General features: G+C 36.1%; 2 protein-coding genes across 7 annotated transcripts in view; one reads left to right on the plus strand and one right to left on the minus strand.

Moving 5' to 3' along the window:
• Nucleotides 1–13,084, plus strand: part of ATF7IP (activating transcription factor 7 interacting protein) — a 107,920-nt gene extending 94,836 nt beyond the window's left edge. For all 4 annotated transcript variants that reach the window (XM_081061440.1, XM_081061441.1, XM_081061442.1 and 1 more), the window contains exons 12-15: nt 1,382–1,537; nt 3,145–3,327; nt 5,430–5,542; nt 9,500–13,084. In XM_081061440.1, the coding sequence (XP_080917566.1) occupies nt 1,382–1,537; nt 3,145–3,327; nt 5,430–5,542; nt 9,500–9,919 (872 nt within the window). In that variant the 3' untranslated portion in view covers nt 9,920–13,084. The remainder of the gene's footprint in view (nt 1–1,381; nt 1,538–3,144; nt 3,328–5,429; nt 5,543–9,499) is intronic.
• Nucleotides 1–19,468, minus strand: part of PLBD1 (phospholipase B domain containing 1) — an 89,574-nt gene that overhangs the window by 18,960 nt on the left and 51,146 nt on the right. The window contains exons 9-11 of one of the 3 annotated variants that reach the window (XM_081061446.1): nt 17,072–17,257; nt 16,298–16,404; nt 12,765–14,333 (exon numbers count right to left, since the gene is read on the minus strand). In XM_081061446.1, coding sequence (XP_080917572.1) covers nt 14,151–14,333; nt 16,298–16,404; nt 17,072–17,257 — 476 coding nt within the window. In that variant the 3' untranslated portion in view covers nt 12,765–14,150. Of the gene's footprint in view, nt 1–12,764; nt 14,334–14,421; nt 16,405–17,071; nt 17,258–19,468 lie in introns of those variants that run through there. The other 2 variants (XM_081061445.1, XM_081061444.1) reach the window with 2 other exon arrangements.

The following is a 19,468-nucleotide window of genomic DNA, read 5'->3' on the forward strand; positions in this document are numbered from 1 at the left end:
CTTTACTATGTTAATTTACAATGTAAATCTCCAGGAATGATTCAAGATATAAAGAACTTTTCAAACTTCTTTGATTGCACAAAATAACTTTTTACAGACATACCTGTAAAACTCTGTGGTGTTAATTATATAATGCATGTTGCAAATATAGTTAAGACCAAGTGTAAGTTAATTATGACCTTAAAGACATTAAATTTTAAAAAACCTGAAGATTTAAAAATTTATATTTTAGGGAACAAGATAGTTCATTTGGTTTTAGGAAAACAAAATTAAGTAACTATACAATTGTTTCTATGACGGTCAAGTAATTTTTGTGTGTATTTTTTTGGTATAAAACTACTGTAAAATTAGAAGATTTATGCCATCATTTGTCAGGGTTGAATTTATACCAGTATGATTATTCTTTAAAAGTTTCAAATTGTCTGTATTGCTTTCACTATCTTTTTATAGATAAGTCTAAATATTATGAATTCCTAGAGGACAAAAATAAATACAAGTTATTTTTAAGAGGATTCAGATAGGGCTGATTCTGAAAAAATTAAAAAAAGTAAAGTAAGCGAAGTTTATTATCAGTGCTCTTGCCATTTCCCTGCCTCATGGGATCTCTTTCCATTTCTCCACCTTTGAGTGTACCTTAAATTTTCCTTTACTAAAGTGCACTGTTCTCCATCAGTACCCAATTAAAACATTACTTGCTAATGCATTAAATTTTATTTACATTTTTGAAATTTATTTACATTTTAGAATTCCACAGGACTGAAATTAATGGGGATCATTTTGGATGGAAGGGCTTTTGGCTTACACTCTTTTATATTACCCCTTATAGTGGTTACCTACTTTTAAGGGCCTTTTCTGAGATGCAAACATTTATTTCATAGGCTGTTGGAGATCGTTTTGAGATAGACACTCTGTGTATTTTATTTAAAAAACTGGATAGTGTAAATAAGCAACCATCTGTGTTATTAAATAAAAGAATCTAAATAACAGTAGAGTAATTGGAATTTAATTACTCATCAATTTATAGGTATTTTTCTAGAAGAATGTCCTTGACATAGATACCTAAATATGTATTAATGTAACAAACGAAATTATTCTAATTGACATATTGAGTTCAGAAGTAGGATTCTTTCACGAAAACAAAGCATAAAACTGTATTTCTGTAAATGTGAATTAGATTTGTGATAACACACAGTGGATTATTTAAGATCTGACTTGGTTTTCAAACTGGCAAAAATACATATTAAAATAGAAGGAAATTGTTCTTTGAGCAATAAATGTGACTGAATGGCAAGTAAAAGTAAAATTCACCTGTAAAGGAAAAATCCTGTATTTCTGCTTTTTTTTGTATCAATAATCATAGTGCCTCACTTTTAATTAACAGAACCTAAAAAGCTAAATCACACTCCTGTGTCAACCATGGGTTCTTCTCAGCCTGTGTCTCGACCATTGCAACCCATCCAGCCAGCACCACCTCTTCAGCCATCTGGGGTGCCAACAAGTGGACCATCTCAGACAACAATACACTTACTACCTACAGGTAAACTTGGCTGTATCATTGAACTGAAGCTTTAGTTTTGTCTACGGTGATATATATCGACTATGGAATCAAATGGAAGGTTAAATAGAAAATTAATGACTCATTGTTCTTTTGAAGACAGTGTGTCTTTTTGAATGCAATGTAATTTAGTTTTGCTGACTGTCTTAAAGAGCAGCACTGGATATAGAATGGTTATTTAGAAGACTTAAATTGTATGCCTTTTTCACCTGCCACTGTGTACAGCAGAAATGAATAGAGTTTTTCTAGACAGGATGGGTGTAATGATTCATTCTGATCATAGCCAAGAAATTATAATTGACTGATTAAATACAAAGTTTTAAAGAATTCTTAACTAGTTTTAACTGCCTGATACTACTACCATCAGGAAATATACACTAATATTTTACTTGCTGCCTCTCAAGAAGTTGTAAATCAGACATTTTCAAAATGTAGCCTGTACCTCCTAAACTGTTTGGAAGCAAATCAAGACAGTTTTTCTTCATAAAATAGCTCACTGCTTAGAGATTTATCTGCAGAACACTTACATGAGCACATTTCTCACTAAAGAAAATAATTGAGTTCACATGGAATTTTATCCAGTGAAATTAAAATGACAGTCACCTAATTTTGATAATTTAGAAGGAAATGTCATTATGCAAACCCATGTGCAGTATAGATAATAAAATGAGGAATAAAGAGATGAAGAGAGTATTCATCCTTATATACTTTCTTCCTCTTTCTAAAGGCTCACATTGAAAGGATATGTAAAGATTAGTCTTTAGTAAAGAAAAGTTTTTATCTTTGTTATATCCACCATTTACCTCCAAATTCATTTTATTATAGAATCCATTTTTCCAAAAGAAAGGAGATTTATTGTTCTTATTATATAGTTTATATGTGGTCATTTGTAAAATGTAATTCTAATTCAGAGAGTTATTAACAAAAATACTGTTCACTCCTAAATCATTATTGTAGTTCCACGCTGTAAGTGAACATTTAGGACTCATTTTTGATAGATATATATTAACTTCACTCAAGGCATTAATGCTCTCTGGAACATAGATTAGGAGGAATGCCAGGGTAGAGAAGGAAGAAGTGTGTATATTAATGGATGTTTTATTGTTTTGAGTGAGAGATGGTTTGGTTCACCTGAAGAAAACGTTTTGTAATAGCCCACCAGTTTCTTGAACTGTGGGAATGCAGAGTAACTCTGTTGGATTTATACCCATTTGTAGAGAGCTGGGAGGGCCTAAAATTCCACTCTACTAAGAACAATCTAACATTGGGGAGGGAAAGTTTTCTAAGTCACTCCTATAAGGTCATACTCTCAAGTCTAAACCTTTTCGCTATCATCACATGCTTATTTAGTCAAGCTAAAGAGTGGAAAGGCCATTGGACATGGTTGAGGTGCTTTTTTCTGAGGTGAAGTTTGGATTGTTTAATATTATTAATTTTGTTTGGCCCTATAAAGATTACAAAAGGAGACCGTTATCTCCAGTTCTCTCTTTATTAGAATTAATTAGTTTATGTGTAAAGTTACCACTTAATACTTTTCACTTACCATAGAATTTACTATATTTTAAACATATTTTTCTGCTCGTCATTAGCTCCAACCACCGTGAATGTAACACAGCGTCCGGTAACTCAGGGGACCACAAGACTTCCTGTACCAAGAGCTCCTGCAAACCACCAAGTGGTTTATACAACTCTACCAGCACCACCAGCTCAGGCTCCCCTGCGAGGAACTGTTATGCAGGCTCCTGCTGTTCGGCAGGTCAATCCCCAAAATAGTAAGAGACTCTCTTCTTGTACATGGCCCCAAGTTACACGTAGTTTTCCAGCATTTAGTTGGAGTGCCTTTTGTTGACATTAGATTTAGCAAAAAGTGCTTGTCATGTCATATAAAAACTATTTTTCATTTTTCTTTTGTTAGGAGAGTTGACCAGAAAAATTGGACATGCATGTTATGTGATTTGTGTTCTGTATGTTGTCTTCCACTTTAATCATTTATGGCCTGTATAATTATAGTGCTGTATTTGATGCTGGTCTACACTCCACTCTATTAAGAGATAAATTGCCTAATTAAAGTGAGAATGACTAATTATGACTTAGCCCAGATGATAGAAATAATGGTTATGGATAGCCTCCAATGAGAGAGAGTCTAAGATGGCCGACAAGTAAAAGATGGGAAAAATTAAAGAAAGCTTGTATTTTCTACATATAGATGGCCTGCAACGTGCAATTTTTTGACTTTACTATGGTACAAAAGCAATACACATTCAGTTGAAACCATACTTTGAATTTTGAATTTGATCTTTTCCCAGGCTAGCAATATGTGATATGATCCTCTCTTGTGATGCTGGGCACCGAGCCACAGCTCCCGGTTAGCTATGTATTCATGAGGGTAGACAACTGGTACTCTACAATATACTATATTACCAGCATTTTTTAAATATTACGTATTGTTTTCGCATTCCATCATGTCTACAAAATGCCCATCTTTGTCTCCTGCTTCTGGTGAGAAGAAAACGGCAATTAGTTTTGAGATGAAACTCAAGATAATTGCTGAACTGTAGACTAGTGTAAGTGTTCTGAGCACATTTCAGGTAGGCCAGGCTAGGCTATGATGTTCGTTAGGTGAAGTGTATTAAATGCATTTTCGACTTAACAATATTTTCAACTTACAATGAGTTTATTGGGATGTAACCCCATCATAAGTTGAAAAGCATCTGTATGTATTTCTTTTAGTAGCAAAATACATCATTCAAACAGAAGCTTATATTAAAGGTATACTTAAAAGTTTAAAAGAAAAATAATAAACTGAACGACCTGTAAATTTCCCACCAGGCTAAGAAATGCCTGCCCTTAATTGCACCCCTCTGCCTTTCAGTCACAGGTAACAGTCATCCTTACTTTCTGCTTTTCTGTATGGTTTTGCCACCTATACATGGGTATCACTGAAAATATTTAGTTTTGCAATATTTAATAGTAAGGACAAATCTAGTTGTTTAAAGAAACCACAATAATGCCATTATTAGGTATGGCTTCCAGTAGAATATAAATAAGCAGAGTCTCCGGTTCATAGTCTGGCTTCAACTTTCTCAAATTTACAAGAGCTTTCTTTGGAGAAATCAGTCAAGAGGGTTATGAATAAATTCTGGGTAACTAGGCTCACCACAGTCCGTACCTGCAGAGCTACAGTATGGGCCACGTACTGAACATACGGAAGAAATATGGTTGGGGCAGTAGGTGGCTCTCAGTTTTCTGCTTCTCTTGCCCTGCTGTATGTCAAAACAGTTTTCTATTGGGTGGATGGAGTATCCTCAGCTGATCAGCAGGGTATGGAGAAAGAGGAACCTCATAACACAAGGCAAGGATAACAGTGGAGATTTCTGTCCTGGTTAAAAAGATGAGCCAGCAGATATCTTTGCTAAGACAGCTTCACTTTTTCTGTCTTTAGAAGCACACTGCTCCATTCTGATCTGTTTGCCTTCTTCATGTGGTGTACCACCAGTGTGCTAGGAGTCTTGTTCATAGTCATTTTGTAAATAGTCATTTATTTCTTTCTTGTGCTGGATCTCCTCTTCCTTGTATCTCGTGTTTTCCTCTTTGCTTGATTTTCTCTCTTACATTGGTGGCACACATCCTCCACTGACTACTTGACAAAGGGTTCATGGAGATAGTTTGTTTTTTTTTTTTTTTTTTTGGTTGCTTGCATATATGAAAATTTATCCTCATGCTCAAGGGACACTTTGGCTGAATGTAGACTTCACTTTAGAAATATGTTTCCTTTCGTATTTTAAGAACATAACTTTACTGACTTCAAGTGTTTAATCAGTGTTCCACAAATTTACAATAGAATTCTAATTTATCCCTTAATTTTTTTTTGTAGGCGTCACAGTTCGAGTGCCTCAAGCAACTACGTATGTTGTAAACAATGGACTAACCCTGGGATCAACAGGACCTCAGCTAACAGTGCATCACCGACCACCACAAGTGCATACTGTAAGTGCTGATGCTTGGCTTTGCAAAATTCTCCATGATAAAGCTGTCACATGTTATTATAGTTAGCATTTTTTCTTTCAACTAATTACATCAAAAGGAAATGACAGGTCTTCTGTTTTTCCTGCAGGAGGTTATTATTTTTTTTTGCCCCTTCTTCCACTTAATCCAGTTCAAGCCGTAGTTTCTCAGTCTGTTTCTCAGTCTGGTTGTGTGCGACATAGCTCCCTGACCCATGCTGGTATTATGAGCCTTGCGCTCCCCCTCTGCTGAGGCAGTCGGTCGCCAGTTATCAGTTGGCCGCTCACAGCAGCCCTCACTGGCTACCAGTCGCTCATGATGGCTGCTGGCCACTCACGCTGGCCACCGGCCACTCATGGCAGCACACGGTAGCCCACAGCAGCTTACACCAACTTCCAGCTGCTCATGGCAGCCCAGCTCCAGGGAGAGCCGTTATTCACAATCATAGCTGTAGAGGGTGCAGCTCACTGGCGCTTGTGGGAAATGAACAGGCCATCTCAGCCCTTACTTAGGAGCACAGCGCTCCAACCTCCTGAGCCACCGGGCCGGCCCTGAAGAAGGTTGTTTAAAAAAATAGATCTAACCATTATGAACAAATGTTCCCAGGGATGCTAGTCATTGAGAATCACTGAGTTTGCTTGTGGTGGCTTACAGTGTACAAAAAGAGTAGACAACTGGGCATGTGAGGTGAAATAGACCATTTTCACTCATGGTTAAATTAAAAGGAATATTTTTGGGTATTAAAAAGCATATTTTAAAAAGTATTTTTTTGATGTTCTAACTTTATTCTTTTCCTCAAAACCTTATACCATTTCTAACTGCTACACTGCCATCACTTTATTATTTTTAATAATCCAATGGTTTTCACATTTTTAACAATCCAGTGGAATTCATTTGTTAAGAGTTAACAGAAATCCGAAGATTTCTCCTTAGAAGTTGCTTCCAAAACAATGTCAACTATAAAGCTGTCAAATACTATTACAGTTAGCATTTTTTCTTTATTATCCTGTGACATGATTATAATAGTTGGTATGGTATACAGTGTAAATGGAAATACTGGCTTTATGAGGAGGGGAGGAGATTCAGGCTGGTATCACTTTTTACCAAGCAAAGCATCCTGTTTTTATTATACATAATAATGGTAGCATTTATCGAATGCTTACAGTGTGCCAAGCATTGTCAATACCTTACACAGGAACCTTTTAGGACTCTTGCTTTCATTTTTTAAAGTTATGGCAGCTAATGCACAGAGGTTGGGTAACCAGCCCAAGGTTGTACCTTGTAAAAACTCATGCTCTTACACCTTGTAAAAACCCATGCTCTTGGGCCTATGTTCTTAATAGCTATTATTTTTATCATCCCTCTATAATGGAAAAATTAATATGAATGGAGCACTATATACCAGGCACTCTACTAAGTATTTTACATGTATTTTATTTAATCCTCACTTATTAATCTCTTTGATAGAAAAGGATACTGTGTCACAAAGACGTTAAGTGGTTACTCAGTGTCATTACCCAAACTAGTGTCAGAGTCAGCCTTTTTAAAACTCGGGTTGTCTTATCCCAGCACCTTCACAGTGTTTTCACAGTGCTTCAGTCTGGCCCTACTAAGGTATGTGGCAAATATACCATTACTGTTGAATGCAGCTGCAAATAATTTCTTTCCTTCTATATTATTTCAAAAAATATATAGTAAACATCTCTTATTTATACCATAGTTTTGCAAATTTTTTGACCCATCAGAGTTTTTGTTTGTTTTTTTTACCTGATTCCATCCATGTGTGTTGTCTGGGAATAAACTGTATTGCACAGGAGGAACATTCTTTTAATTAATTTAAAAAGCATTTTTAAATGACAATTTTCAAATGTACGTAAAAGTAGAGAGAATAGGATAACAATTCCTACATACTCATCTAACATCTTCAACAATTATTAGCGCTTGGCCAGTCTTATTTCATCAATGGTGCCAGCCACTTATTTCCACAATCATGTATACACCAGATTATTTGGAAGCAAATCCCTCATGTATTATCTATAAGACTTTAGTAAAAACCTCCATTGCAATGGCAAAAATGAAACAAAACAATAACTCAGTTGACTTAATTAGTTTTGGGTTATGAGCAGGTTCAGAATCCTAGAATTTTAAGAACGAGAAAGGATATTGCAGGCCATTTATGCTATTGTCAAACTCCTTAAATTCCTGCGCTCCCTTCAGTCAGGTTCATGGCTTCAGCCATCTTCTCTTAGTTTGCTAGCTATATGTTTGTTTAATGTTTATTTATTAAAGTCATTTAGTCATATTAGGAAAAAAGATAATTTGAGAGAGGAATTATAGCAACATGGCCAGTATTCATATCATTTCTACTTCTTCAGCTTTCAGTGTTTTATCTTTAAATTTGATTTCTTTTCCTCTAACTTTATATTTATTTTAGCTCTTTAACTGTAGATTGTACCTTTTTCCAGACGTGTATATGAATTTTTTCCACTAGACATACGAATTTCAGGAGATTTACATTCCTTGAAATTACCGTGTTTCCTGAAAATAAGATCTAGCCCGGACAATCATCTCTAATGCATCTTTTGGAGCAGAAATTAATATAAGACTCACTATTATATTATATTTGCTATTATATATGATATGATATGAGATATGATATGATATGATATGATGATATGATATGATATAAGACCCGGTATTATATTAATTATAAGACCTGGTCTTATATTATAGTAAAATAATTTTTTGCTCCAAAAGATGCATTAGAACGGATTGTCTGACTAGGTCTTATTTTCAGGGAAACACGGTGTCCAGCATATCCTTTCTGAGCTCTTTCTGTGTGTATGTTTCTGATACTAAGTTGAGAAGGCCTGGAAATTAAAATGATAGCATCATACCATCATAGAATTCACTATTTAGTATATGCAAATTATCCATTTAATGAAATGCATATTAAAACAAATTTTGTTAAGTGAATTTCAGTTGAGGAAACCTTATTTGTTTAATGACTTCCAACCTAAAGTCAATGAGCAATGACTTGAAAAAAAGGCCAGTCATATCCCTATTTCCTGGCTCTCACTTGAATCTTTTTTGAAAAAAATGAACACTGTAATTTTAAAACCTAGATATAATAATAACGTCCAGTGTTAGGTAAGTCAGTTTGACTGCCTAGTCTCAGTATTCATCCTTTTTCACCATCTGACTTTATCCTTCTTTTCCAAATTCATCTTTTCTTCTTCGCATATCCCATGTCTAAGTGAAAGTTAATACTTGTTTGCCTATAAGTCTCCTCACTTTCCGATCCCCATGCCTTTACTCGTGCTTTACCTGTTAGCAAAAAGGTACACAACTTTTTCTGCATTTCTAAATTTCTAAATCCGATCTTTCGTGGTCTAATTTAAATGTCACCTGTTTCATGCAGACTGACTAAGAACATAATATACATTCATCATTAAATGTGCTTTTATTTATAAGAATATGCTTCTGTCTTTATATGAAAAAACAGCTCTAAAATGAAAGTAGAGTTGAATACTCAAATTTCCCATGACAGACTGCCACACATAATTTTTTTTAAATGTTACATTATCCTAAAATGAGAATCTGTAGGATAGAGAATTAAATCATGAATTATTTTGTTAGAAATAGATGATTATTTCAGTTTCTGTCAAGATGTTTCATCAGCAAGGGCTTTTATTTCCCAAAGAAAACTCAGTATTGTAGGTCTAGAAACTATAGCAGGTGTTACCTCAGCACCGTTGTTTGGGGCATGATTGGTTACAGATCACCAAATCAGACTTGTTAAATGTACTATGGTATTTGGTATTTCCCAGTATTCTTGATATAAAATGCTTTCTCAAAGTGATCTCAAGGATGTTTTAGTTCTGGCTTAGAAACTGTCCTTTCTTTGGTCATTATAAATCAACTTGACTCTCTTGTTAGGAGCCCCCACGCCCTGTGCACCCAGCACCCTTACCAGAAGCCCCACAACCACAGCGTCTGCCCCCAGAAGCTGCCAGCACATCTCTGCCTCAGAAGCCACACTTGAAGTTAGCACGCGTTCAGAGTCAAAATGGCATTGTACTGTCATGGAGTGTCCTGGAAGTGGATCGAAGCTGTGCCACTGTTGACAGCTACCATCTCTATGCTTACCACGAGGAACCCAGTGCCACTGTGCCCTCACAATGGAAAAAGATTGGAGAGGTAAAGGCACTTCCTTTGCCCATGGCATGCACTCTCACCCAGTTTGTATCTGGCAGCAAATACTACTTTGCAGTACGAGCCAAGGATATTTATGGACGTTTTGGACCTTTCTGTGATCCTCAGTCAACAGATGTGATCTCTTCTTCCCAGAGCAGTTAAACCTTAGAGCCTTTATCTCTTCCTCTTTGAAAAGTTCCACTTTTTGGTCATGTTTTAATCTTGTGCATGATACCCATTGTCAAATCCACATTGTGCAAGATTTCTTGGACAGATGTGTATATACACTACATTTGTTTATAATCAGAGTAAAATAAACTTAGCCCATAAAGCAAGTATCTTTTCCTGGACAATTCAAGCTTCAAGGTTTTGAAATGTAAATGTGCACCTTTCTTTAGCTTTGAGGCTAGGGGATATGTGTGGGTGTTTGTGTGTTTTTGTTTTTCTTCCCTATTTATATGTTAATTGCAGTGGAATCTCCATTTTCATTCTCAGATTTACCTCTCTTCCAATATAAAATAGGTAGATGAAAGAATCTGAGGTATGTATCCTGTGTGATTCTGCTTCTAAGGGATCTGTAGATTTTCATAGTTAAATGATTTAAACAGAATCCAAACAAAACCCAAAGAAAGAAATAAAAGGCAAAATGGATAAATAGTTTAAAATAGGTTACTTTGAACATAGGAAAGCATCTGTTCATCTTTTCTTTTGTTTCTTCTGGGTTGTGTTAATTAGGTGAAAAAAAACCTGCAGTGGCCCCTTCCTTTCCTAATGTGACTTTTACATTTATTTTGTGCCTTAAAGATTAACTAAAAAAATAAACATGGCCATTTGTCCATTGTTTACTCTTCCCTTTCAGCCTTTCACTCTTCATCTTCCCTTCATCACAAAATATAGCACACTCCCCTGCTGCTTTGTTTGCAACTTTGATGGCTTGTAGTCGGAAGCATTCTAGTTAGGAAGTCTAGAGATTTTCGCTGGGTCAGTGTACTGTCATGTTACGTGTGAAGTTTGATTGATGCTGAAGAAAGCCTACAGATTGCCAAAGTGTAAATGCTCCAAACCTTCCTTTCGCTTTCAGAAAATGATACCATAATGAGAATTAAAGTTTCTATGAATCAGATTTGCCAAGCAACTATGTAGAAGTTAATCATTCTAGGACTCATGATGATGGTAAAGAAGTTGCCAGTGTCATGCCAATGAAAATTTCAAAAGGGAGATACCTTCCAGATGTAGATGAACACATATCTATATCTGCATGTATATATGTTTTTACCTGCAAGGGTTGCAATGTTGATTATGTGTTCAAGATCATTCCTGTCTACTGAATAGAAAGCCCATGTTCAAAATTGTTCCTATTGGCTGGTTTTATGGTCATGTGATAACAATTTGCTCACCTAGCCTAAAAAAGGTTACCTTGGTGAATGTTTTTATTTATATTCACTAATCCTTTTTTTGAAGCTTTGATAGCATTACATAGTCAGGTGAAGAAAGCCCAGTAGAATGAAAACAGCTTATTATTTTAGCCCATAGTATGTTTTCTGTCAAAGAAAAATATTCTCAGATAGTAATCCTAAAAATAGATTTACTACAGTAAAATAAACCTTTTTATTCCAGATAGTGGAAGGAAGGTACAAGGAACAATTGTAATTATTTAAGGAGAAAGCATATTGTGAGATGGTCTCCTCAAATTAGCCTGCCATGGAATTTATAGGCAACACCTATATTGGATTTATTGAAAGGTGCAAGGCTAGAACTCTAGACTTTTATTTGGGGCAGGATTTAATATTGATGAGCACTTTTTGTTTGGTTTGTTTCTTCTGGGAAAGAGAAGGGAGGACTAAACTAGAAATAGCTACTGATTATACTTTTTTGTAGCAGTTCACACCCCATGGTACCTTTTTATTTCATGGTACCTTTTCTCAAAGTATTACAAATAAGCTTGATTATCCCATTTTGGGAATGCAAGTTTGGTACATTTTTACCCTGACAATACTTGTGTAAGTATTGCCTTGTTGGAAATCATGGGAACTTTTGATATTTCAACCCAAAATATAGAATGTTTGTATGGCATTTAATGGTAACAGTGATGTTTGTTACTCTCTACTTTGCACTTCGTCAGAGTAATTTTCACCCTGTTTTAAGTGTGAGTAAGCTTCTTTTCAAAATTATGTTATTGTCAGTAAATTTATAAATTACAAAAACAGCATCTGTTGTTAACAGTTAACTTGAGGAGGTAACTGTATCTCTCTATTTCACTGGACTGCATTTTTAAAATATGCAGAATATTGTGTGCTGTTTATCACAGTAGAAGTTAAAGAAGTGAAGAGTAAAACTTTCTTCCTTGAAAAGTGTTTGTTGGGATACCGTTTGCCTCACAGAGGGATGTTCCCCACTCTCTCCACCCCCATTGCTGGGTAATAAATGAAAAGTTTAATTGAAAAAAAAGTCTTAGAGCAAGGAGCTTAGAATCTTTAGGTAGGTCTATCTCTCTGCAGAACTCTTTAGGCAGGCTGCACCGTACAGTTCTCTTAACTGTAATGCATAAGTGTTAACTTAGTTTTTTGTTGTTTGCTCTTTTGCTTACATTTTCTAAATTATCATTTATGCAGCAAGGTGAGTGTTAGTTAATATTGCATGACATGCATTTATCTTGTTCCACAAATTTTCCAGTACTGTAAAAAATTAACAAACAATGCCTGTGGTATCCTCCTCTCGCTTTTATACACGTGATCTTATAACTCAGTAGAATACTGCAAAGACCTTCCAAGTATTCTCACTGACTTTTCTCCTTGGGCTATTTCAGTGTCCTATGATTCATTTGTTGCTTTATCATTGACCAGTCATTGGCCCATTTTATTCTAATTTCAAAAAAACCATGTCCCAGTATTAGATTATTGCAAATAACTCTATCTAAAACCAGTGTATGATTCTGCCTTCCTTACTGGGCAAATGTAAGGAAAGCTTTTGCTCTTTTCATTTTCTTTCTTTCTTTTTTTTTTTTTTTACATTTTGGGATTAGAACAATTCTTAAGAGGTGTTTTGTTAGCGTGGCAGACTTAATGTAATTCCTAAAATTTATTCCCCAGCCAGTGGGGAGGAATAGGACAATACAATTTTATCATGCTAAATAAGTTGTTTTTTTTTACTTTGTAGAGTCAGCTAAAGTAACCATCATTTATATTTAAATGCTGTCTTTTTTTAAGTTTTGTTTGTAAATAAGGTAACTGGGCAATCAAACGTTTACTTTTTGGGGATCCTGGGTTTAGTATTTCATCAGCCATTTCAAAATTAAATATAAAAATAAATCCTTTGTAGGAAACTTGCTTTCTGAGTTTTCTTTATTGCAGTTGAAAGTGTAAATAATAAGGCAATGTAAGACCTTCCTAATGTCTAATTTAAACTGGGCTATAGCAAGTTGCCCTATTTTTATTAGATTTTAAAGGTTTTGTGGGGTTTTTTTGTTTTTGTTTTTTTCTTTTCTAAATGTACAGTAGACTGGCGTCTGTATAAGTGTTAACTGTAGTGGGATTTTGTCCAGCAAGCCTGAAATTTATACTTTGAAATAAACTACTGGGTTTTTAACATTCTGTGTGCTCTGATTCATTCTGATTATTGTCGGCCCTTGTGTTGCTTTCTTTTGAAAGTCTCACCTTTTTAAAAATCACCTATTAGACTGTACAATATGGTTTATTTAACTCATTTAGCACTACCACAGCGCCCAAACCATATACAATACAATTCTCTAACTTTGAAAGAAAAATTGTTATGCAGAGTTGCTCCCACATTGTGCTGCTTTTCACTAATGAGGGGCAACAACATTAAGGTTTGCTCTATCGTGTGCCTAGCCTGTACCACAAAAAGGCTCAGCTGAGAGTTGTTGATGCCCAGAAAAATCACTAACTGCACTTCTATTAGACATTCCTTTGAAAACACAGCTCCAGCTTTCCTTAGGGCTTTGTCTTTAAGCAGATCCAGCCAGGGGGAGGGGAAAGAGCATGGAGGAGCATAGGTTCTTAGGAGCCAGGCCTGAAAGGCACTCTCAGATTCCATTGGCAAGAACTCCTCATCACGGGGCAGACCTACCTAGGAACCTCGGATGAGTGTTCTGCATAGCCAGGCATGAAAGGAGAATACGGGTTGAGGTGAGTGAGGGAGCAGATTGTGCCACACCCTCTTGTATAGAAGCTCGTATGCTGAAGCCTGGAGTTGTTGATCATATATAATGTTTGTTTTACAGTGCTTGCTACAGTGAATGCTTGTTAACTACAAACTCAGCAGTGGGGAATGAAAGTAACAGACTAATACATTTTATTAGGGCTAAGTTTGAATGGAAAAACAGCTAAAATAGTGCCTTTGGTATCTTACTTGCAGCTTTCTGGTCCCTCCTCCTTCATTTTATGTCAGGGTTCAAAATTGGTTTCATGGTGATAAAATCAAAGTTGTAGGCCTCTGGCATGCCCTCATGGAGCGTTTTGTTGAACCGGTTCCAGTGAAAAACAGGTAGGCCGCCCTGTACTGTGGGGCCACTAATAGCATATGCTGTGTACTTTGATGCTAGGTAGATATCTGCCACCTAGAAAGGGAAGTGGGGCAGGGGGAAACATTTTAGAAATGTTGGAAGAAACTTGACTAAATCCCTGTTTTTAATTTTTTTTCCTGTCCTTTTCCCAAAGTCACAATATTAGCCCCTTTAAAACAATCTTGCGAGCTTCCACAATATATGCTTTTCTGTATCCATTTGGCATTCAAATATGAATTGACTAGTAGAAAGGTATTAACCAAATAGCCTAAAGTGTGAGATCTATACTCAGATTACTCAGAATTCTAGCTCCAGCGTTTATTTTAAAATAACACTCTCTGATTCAGTTTTCTCATTTGAGATGTAGGCTAACAACCTTATTTCACAGAAAAGTTGTCATGAGGTTTACTGAGAGCAAATGCTGGGAGCAGTGCTAGAAAATATTAATTCCTCAAAAGTTGTTATTAATCAGGATAGGAACAAGAGTTATAAAATGGAATTCAATATCAAAACTGAGGTCCGTGGTTCTCAAAAACACCTAAACACTGGATAGCAAGCAGATCTTAACCTTAGAGGGAAAAGAAGAAAATGTCTCATAACTTCTGATTTTCCCTGTATTCAATATGGCTACAGAGAAATTATACTTTTAAAGTATATCCTCAACAGAAACTTTTTTGATGCAAAACTGGCAGGCTCCTTTTTCCAGAAAGTAAAATTTGAAAAATGTCAGCTTAACTTGGATGGATTCTCCTAGGTAAGGCAGCAGAGGTAATTTGCCTGTGTACTGGATTGTATGTAACACTTTTCAGAGACTTTATTAAATGTTTGCAAATACCATTGAAAACAAATAAATACAAAGACATTGATTGGGGCTTAATGTGTGCCAATGTCCGTCATGTCTGTACATTTAATGTGTGTTTTTTTTTTTTACAGTATACAACATATTGAGAGTAATTAAGGCTAAAGTTTTGCCATCACATAGCTAAAAAGTACGGTGAGTTGGAACTCAGACTACTCTAATAAAGCATCTCCTATTTAGGCGTTAGATAGAAAAAACGTGTAGGATGGTTTGCATTCTTACAGTTTCAAAGCTGAAGATAGAACAGTTAACTCCACTTCTAACAGATTTCTTCTAGAATTTAGGATGGGTTGCAAGTGAGAAGATACATGCCCAAAGAAAAATGTGAAAGAATGTGGTAGAATAATTCTCTCCATTATCTAAAATGGCTAACTCAGACCTTTGGACACCAGTAGTGTCTAGGTAAATTTTTAACAACCAGTTCTCTAAGGAAAAAAACGGCCTGATTTGCACTGTTTGCTGATTTCCATGATGTAAATACTCCCACCATGGCTGATTTCAAGCTATCACCACAAAGTTAACTGATTTTAACTGGATCTCACAAGCCTATATGAGCTGGCTTTAAACCACCACTGCAAACATACTACTTATAAGACACATGACGCACTTATCAATTCTAACATAGTAAAAACCCTTTAGTTCTTTGGCATCTGATCCAATACTTGTTCTTTCAGCTAAATTCAATTTCTGTTTACTGTGAAATCACACTGTAATATGGTCTTTGGACTTTGGGTCAGTCTGGTAAAACTTTAGACATCAACATTATCACCATCATCGTAATGTATATATTTTCAAATAACCCACGAAGTACTGTTCTAAACATTTTATAGATATTAAATGTTTACTTTTCACAACAACCTTATGAGGCAAGTACTGTTGCTTCCATTTTACAGATGAGGAAATAAAAGCATTACAAGATTATGTGAGGAAACGGAAGCATTACAAGATTATGTGATTTACTAGTAACTGGCAGAGCACCAACTTGAAGATAGGCAATGGGACCTATCACCAGAACAAAGCAGAATCCTGAATTGAGTGAATGTTTAAAAACATTGTGCTTTATGCCACAAAAACCTTTGCAGCTTTGCCTTTGAATAGGTGTAGGTGCTGGTGGAATAGTTATGGTGACTATGAAAAAAAACCCAAAAAACCAGGCTACCTTTGTGTCATAGCAACCTCCAGGACTTGGGTTAAGTGAGTTCAGGTCCTCACGGCAGCATATGGTATTGCACGGATCACCCTTGCTGTAAGGATCTTCCTTATAATCTAGGAAACAGATGGGGACAAGAGTGAGGACTGGCTATTCTGAGATAACGTATCCACAGAAAGCTTTTAGGACCTGTTAAAGCCTAGGTGACCAGAGAATATATACCCCAGAGCCTCTTCAGCCCAGCCTGCTCCCAGATACAGAAGTCTCTTTTGGCTTGTACTACGAAGGGACCACTGCAAGTCCCCTGCTCCAGGCCCAGCCTGCTCAGTGAAGAGTGCATGGAGGAGAGAGAACAGAATAAATGTGCATCAATTTTTTGTTAACAAAATAAATACAAATTTGACTTTGATACTGTTCATCAAATATATTTCTGAATACTTTTTGTTTTATTGGCTGCTTTTGTCCTTGGAAGGAAACCTGTGTTTGGGGATGAGGAATTGGTTAAAAAAAAAGTACCCTATATGGGTTATTTCTTTTGTGCTTCACATATAATTTTTTCAATTAAAAAAAAATCTGTAGAATCTTCTTCCCTTTCATTTTATAAAGGACCAATTCTATTTGTTGAGTATAAAATACGTATAGTATTAATAGAACACTAAGTACTTAATTCAATAACTTCTTATAATTCCTTCTAGTACAGAGATGATAAACTTACATGGATTCTTTATCCATGGGGAAGAAAAGGAGTTTTGAAGAATGATTCTTGAGAAATGTGCTACGTACTGTTGTATCGCATGATATATTTCATGGATGCCATATCAGTCACTTTCCCTTGGTCACGCCGGAAGATTTTGGCTCGTGGAGCCAGGTCATAAGAGTAGTCCAAACCCAGCTTCTGAACTAACAATGGATAACCACTCCAGTTGAAGATTTTTTCATGGAAAGGAATGTTGTAGGAGGGCCAGTACCCTGATTTGGAATGGAAGGGAAGGAAAGGTGGAATTGACGGGGAGGGAGATAGAAAAGGAGAGAAGGAACAAAAATGTTATTAATGATAGTCTTTTTGAAATCTGGCACAGGTGTGTACTTACAAAATGATATTACATAGAAAATAAAACTTTGAATGTGAACCCTGGCGGTCAAACCAATCCTTATAATTTACAGAATTGGTGTACCACTACATTATTCCACTGGGGGGAAAAGCATCAGAATTCTTAGGTTTTTACCCAAAATTCTTAAAGCAATCGATTAAGCAGAAACATAACCTTATTGTTTATAGAGCAAAATGAAGTCTAACACAAAGTGGTCTGGGGAGCTCATGTAAGTGGACCTGGTTAGTGAAATAGCTGGTTTCCCAATTTGGCCCTAATGGAATATGCCAGGTGCCAAGCATGGGAGAGTGGAAGACCCCAGTGCTGCTTGGGATCAGGAAACCTGAATTCTAGGCTCACGACTAGAATAACTAGATCCCAGGCAGTTAACCTTTCTTTTTCTTTTCTTTTTTCTTAGTGGTGGGAGGGAAAAGGAGAGTCCATAACACAATGGCATTGGAAAGGATCTTTAAGGTTCCAGCAGGCTTTCAACTCCTTTGACTCTAAGCATTCATAAAACCTCAGCTTCATTCAAAGCCTCAGAGTGTGCCAACGCCATAGAGCCCATTAGTCACTAAGCATGGAACATGTGACAGCTCGAGTAAAACCAACATTTCAGGTACTTCGCAGATTTTAGTGGCCTGGGTAATTGCCTATAGGATAGTCAGTGAACTTCTGGACATCTCCACCATTCAGAGATTAATTTCCTAGCCCCATATTCTCTCGGCCCTTGTCTGCCTTTCTCCCTTCTTACAGTTTTATAGGATTCCCTATTCAGGGGTGAGGTTATTGAGACCAAATGATAAGACGTTCCACCTTGCTGATTCTGGGAGCCAGGGCCAGCATGAAGGGGCCAGCATGAAGAAGAACCGAGATAAGGACAACGTTGAAATTACAGGCTAAAATCCCATTTATTGCTACAACATATCTGGGTTGTATAGACTTGGGTGTTAAAGTGCCTGGATCTGCAGCTTGGTTCTGCCATAATTAGGTATGTGACCTTAGACAAACCGTGTTTTCCCCATAATAAGAACTAGCCAGACAATCAGCTCTAATACGTCTTTTGGAGCAAAAATTAATATAAGACCCTATCTTATTTTACTATAAGACTGGGTCTTTATAATATATAATATAATTAATATAATGTAATGTAATATAATTTAATATAATAAATATAATACCAGGTCTTATATTAATTTTTGCTCCAAAAGACACATTAGAGCTGATGGTCCAGCTAGGTCTTATTTGGGGGGAAACATGGAATTACTTAACCTTTCTGTGCCTCAGTTTCTTCATCTATAAAATGAACAATGATAGTACTTACCTTATAAGAAAGACTATGGACACTAAATGAATTCAAACAGTTGGAGTACTTACAATAGTGTCTAATACTTGAGCATTAGATGGATATTAACTATAATTACATTTCTCTATGTGACCATCTCAAAACAGCTGCTTTATACTTCACATTTTCATAAAGTTTCATGATTTACAAAAGCATTTAAAATAGTGTGTCTTGTATCATTTCACAATTGTCTGATGATGTATAAGTGTTACCATCCCTCCTTAAAAAAGGAAGAAACAAGTTCAGACAGGTCAAATGCCTTTCTTCTGATTAAAAGCACCTATAGACATACCACAGCTACTTTCAAATGCTAGGAGGTTTTCAGGACCTTTTTTTTTTAATGCCTAAATGATATCACTCAATTATTTGGGCAAATCACATGTTTCTTTCTAAGTCTCTTTTCCTTGGAGTAAAATGGTAACAATACTACTTCTCTGGAAGTATGTTATGAAGATCAAGCAAGAGAGCACAAGTAAAAGGTCCAGAAGAGTGTCTGATATACAGTAGACACTCAGTGAATTTAAGTCTCTGTTCTTTTCATCCTCTGGCAAAAAAGAAAAAAACTACAGACAGATCAGCATGAGCTTTTTTTCAGTCTCAGGGTAGTTTACTTCATGGATCTACAAAAGGGCGTTACAGAGAACCTGAATCTACCATTCTATAATCAGCTACACTCCAGAAGAAAAGCCGTGGATAACCAGCCCACTTTACCTAGCATCTCCTTCTGGAGGCATGCTGTTATTG

This window comes from Rhinolophus hipposideros (genome assembly GCF_964194185.1).
Source record: "Rhinolophus hipposideros genome assembly, chromosome: 9".
Taxonomy (NCBI): Eukaryota; Metazoa; Chordata; class Mammalia; order Chiroptera; family Rhinolophidae; genus Rhinolophus; species Rhinolophus hipposideros.